At 16.9% G+C, this 4,649-nt stretch overlaps 1 protein-coding gene across 1 annotated transcript in view; it reads right to left on the bottom strand.

The window, feature by feature from the left end:
• Nucleotides 1-947: 947 nt before the first annotated feature.
• The window catches only part of LOC128667350 (putative uncharacterized protein DDB_G0271606), a gene marked incomplete at its 3' end in the record, with an annotated part of 8,470 nt that continues 4,768 nt past the window's right edge, over nt 948-4,649 (bottom strand). The window contains 1 exon segment of the mRNA XM_053737015.1: nt 948-1,076. Coding sequence (XP_053592990.1) covers nt 948-1,076 — 129 coding nt within the window.

The following is a 4,649-nucleotide window of genomic DNA, read 5'->3' as shown; positions in this document are numbered from 1 at the left end:
ATATCTCCTGGCAGATAAGGCAGCACTGGTGTTTTATCGATACCGTGAGTATGTCTTAGGTGGTAGTAAAGTACTCGCAGAGCAGCATTGTGACGCTGGACATATGCATTTCTTGCCAGCACAGGACATGCTGACAACAGATGCATAAGACACACCCTACACAAAGTGTCGGGTAGCTGCATCTGGAGCACTTTAGCACGGTATTCAAGAGTATTGATAACACCATCTTGGCAGGCAAAAATATATCCTTCGGTCTCAGACATCAGGCCAGCTGACCTGAGGAAGGAAAACGTCAGCTGCTCGGACAAGCCATGTTCACGCACGTGTTTAAAGAACACGCTGTGCATGGACTTGTCCATATGTGTGCTGAGCAGTTTTTGTTGCTCAGCATTGCTGATGACCCTCTTAAATTCCTCCTTAGGGAGTTCGATAAGAGGGTTTACTCTTCCAAGACCGAGGGATTTTGCCGCGTAGATTGCTGCCTTATATAAAAACGTTCCCTTATGCCTATTCTCATGACTATGAACAATTTGCATAAGGAAGTCGTTTTCATCTGCAGTGAAATTGACAACCTCGTATGTTATACCCAAAACCAAACGATCGTGTAGACACTCCAAGCTCTGTAAACCTCTCCCTCCGATGTGCCGGGAAAGGTATAATCTGGTGATGGAGGATTTAGGGTGCATGCTCCGATTCATATTCATGACTTTGCGTGTCTTGATATCGAGATCTCTGAGTTCTTTTCGGGCCCATTTCAGAACACCGAAAGAGTAGAGGAGTACCGGGACAGCAAGCATGTTTGTTGCAGAGACTTTGTTTTTCCCGGAAAGTTCTGATGACCAGATTTTCCGGAGTCTCTTATTATTATTATTATTATTATTATTATTATTATTATTATTATTATTATTATTATTATTATTATTATTATTATTATTATTATTATTATTATTATTATTATTATTATTATTATTATTATTATTATTATTATTATTATTATTATTATTATTATTATTATTATTATTATTATTATTATTATTATTATTATTATTATTATTATTATTATTATTATTATTATTATTATTATTATTATTATTATTATTATTATTATTATTATTATTATTATTATTATTATTATTATTATTATTATTATTATTATTATTATTATTATTATTATTATTATTATTATTATTATTATTATTATTATTATTATTATTATTATTATTATTATTATTATTATTATTATTATTATTATTATTATTATTATTATTATTATTATTATTATTATTATTATTATTATTATTATTATTATTATTATTATTATTATTATTATTATTATTATTATTATTATTATTATTATTATTATTATTATTATTATTATTATTATTATTATTATTATTATTATTATTATTATTATTATTATTATTATTATTATTATTATTATTATTATTATTATTATTATTATTATTATTATTATTATTATTATTATTATTATTATTATTATTATTATTATTATTATTATTATTATTATTATTATTATTATTATTATTATTATTATTATTATTATTATTATTATTATTATTATTATTATTATTATTATTATTATTATTATTATTATTATTATTATTATTATTATTATTATTATTATTATTATTATTATTATTATTATTATTATTATTATTATTATTATTATTATTATTATTATTATTATTATTATTATTATTATTATTATTATTATTATTATTATTATTATTATTATTATTATTATTATTATTATTATTATTATTATTATTATTATTATTATTATTATTATTATTATTATTATTATTATTATTATTATTATTATTATTATTATTATTATTATTATTATTATTATTATTATTATTATTATTATTATTATTATTATTATTATTATTATTATTATTATTATTATTATTATTATTATTATTATTATTATTATTATTATTATTATTATTATTATTATTATTATTATTATTATTATTATTATTATTATTATTATTATTATTATTATTATTATTATTATTATTATTATTATTATTATTATTATTATTATTATTATTATTATTATTATTATTATTATTATTATTATTATTATTATTATTATTATTATTATTATTATTATTATTATTATTATTATTATTATTATTATTATTATTATTATTATTATTATTATTATTATTATTATTATTATTATTATTATTATTATTATTATTATTATTATTATTATTATTATTATTATTATTATTATTATTATTATTATTATTATTATTATTATTATTATTATTATTATTATTATTATTATTATTATTATTATTATTATTATTATTATTATTATTATTATTATTATTATTATTATTATTATTATTATTATTATTATTATTATTATTATTATTATTATTATTATTATTATTATTATTATTATTATTATTATTATTATTATTATTATTATTATTATTATTATTATTATTATTATTATTATTATTATTATTATTATTATTATTATTATTATTATTATTATTATTATTATTATTATTATTATTATTATTATTATTATTATTATTATTATTATTATTATTATTATTATTATTATTATTATTATTATTATTATTATTATTATTATTATTATTATTATTATTATTATTATTATTATTATTATTATTATTATTATTATTATTATTATTATTATTATTATTATTATTATTATTATTATTATTATTATTATTATTATTATTATTATTATTATTATTATTATTATTATTATTATTATTATTATTATTATTATTATTATTATTATTATTATTATTATTATTATTATTATTATTATTATTATTATTATTATTATTATTATTATTATTATTATTATTATTATTATTATTATTATTATTATTATTATTATTATTATTATTATTATTATTATTATTATTATTATTATTATTATTATTATTATTATTATTATTATTATTATTATTATTATTATTATTATTATTATTATTATTATTATTATTATTATTATTATTATTATTATTATTATTATTATTATTATTATTATTATTATTATTATTATTATTATTATTATTATTATTATTATTATTATTAATAAATAAATAATAATCATAAAGCATAAAGCAACGGATATTTGTTGTGGTATATATAATAGATTAGTTCATAAAGAGAAAGCAAACATCTTACATCATAATCAATAGCAATCCAAATTTAAGACAAAAGAATGTGATAGCAATGTGCTTCACATAATTGCATTGAATGTTTGTGGATTGTTATATCATTATGACCAAGTTGATCATTTAGTTTGTACACTGAGACCGGATATAATTTGTCTCTCAGAAACGCACGTTACGAAAGATGTTTTAGATAATGAGATTAATTTTAATAACTATAATACTATAAGGACAAACACTAAGAATAACAGAACGGGTGGTGTCATAACTTACATTAGAAAAGACATTAAATTTAAAGTGATATTTAATAGGAATAACTTACTACAGGGTTTATGGATAAATATGGTACAAATTGACAGTAAATTTGGTAAGATAAATATATGCAATCTGTATAGATCTCCAAATAGCAGTATTAATAAATTTTGCGACACAATAATTGGATTAGTGGACAGTTTAAGTGAATTAGGTAAATTAGTTTTAATAGGTGACTTTAATATTGACGTAATGAAGAATACATACTATTCAAGAAAGTTACTGAACGAAATGACTATCGTTGGTCTCAAGCAAAAAGTAAAGGAAGTCACAAGATCAACATATACATCTGATACCCTAATTGATTTAGCATTTGTAAACTTTAATTGTGATGTTAATGTTTTGACCACGCCAAAAATATCCGATCATCATATACTACAACTATTAGCTATAAAAACTAAATCTACTATAAGAAATATTGCATATTCTAGAGATTATAAATATTTTAATACAGATGATTTTCAAAACAATATAGTAAAAAACTTCTCTAAGTATAATTTCAAAAATTCAGAGATGAAAAATATGGATTGCGTGACTTATAACTTTTCAATTAATGAACTAATTGGTAGTATAGAAAATGTGCTAGATCTGATGGCACCCTTTACTTTTAAAAATATTAAATTTAAGTTTATTAACAAGCCATGGATAAATAATAATATAATAAATTTAATAAAAGAGCGTGATAAAACCTTTTTTATAGGAAAAAAATCTAATCAAATGAATGACAAAACTAAATATAAAGAATTGAGAAATTTAGTTGTTAAAAATATTAGAAATAATAAACGGAAATACTATGAAGGTGTCATTGACAATAATAAAATGAATACACGTCAAATGTGGAAAAAACTTAAAGAGCTCATAGGTGATAAAAAAGGAAATACATCGATATTACATGAAATCAATATTGATGGAGAAGTTATTGTAGATAGTGCTAGTATAGCAAATAAACTAAATAAATTTTTTGTAAATAGTGTTAATAAGTTAGTTTGTGATATTGACTGTGATAATAATGCAATTAACTACAATGTAAATAGTATAAGTAAATGGAGTGAATTTGAAGAATTAGATATTCTAGATTTAAATAGAATTATTAATAAACTGGACGTTAATAAGGGCTCAAAAAATGAAATTAATGCATCTATT

The sequence above is a fragment of the Microplitis demolitor genome, chromosome 2 (assembly GCF_026212275.2).
Source record: "Microplitis demolitor isolate Queensland-Clemson2020A chromosome 2, iyMicDemo2.1a, whole genome shotgun sequence".
NCBI lineage: Eukaryota > Metazoa > Arthropoda > Insecta > Hymenoptera > Braconidae > Microplitis > Microplitis demolitor.
This window is presented reverse-complemented; position numbering and strand designations above follow the sequence as displayed.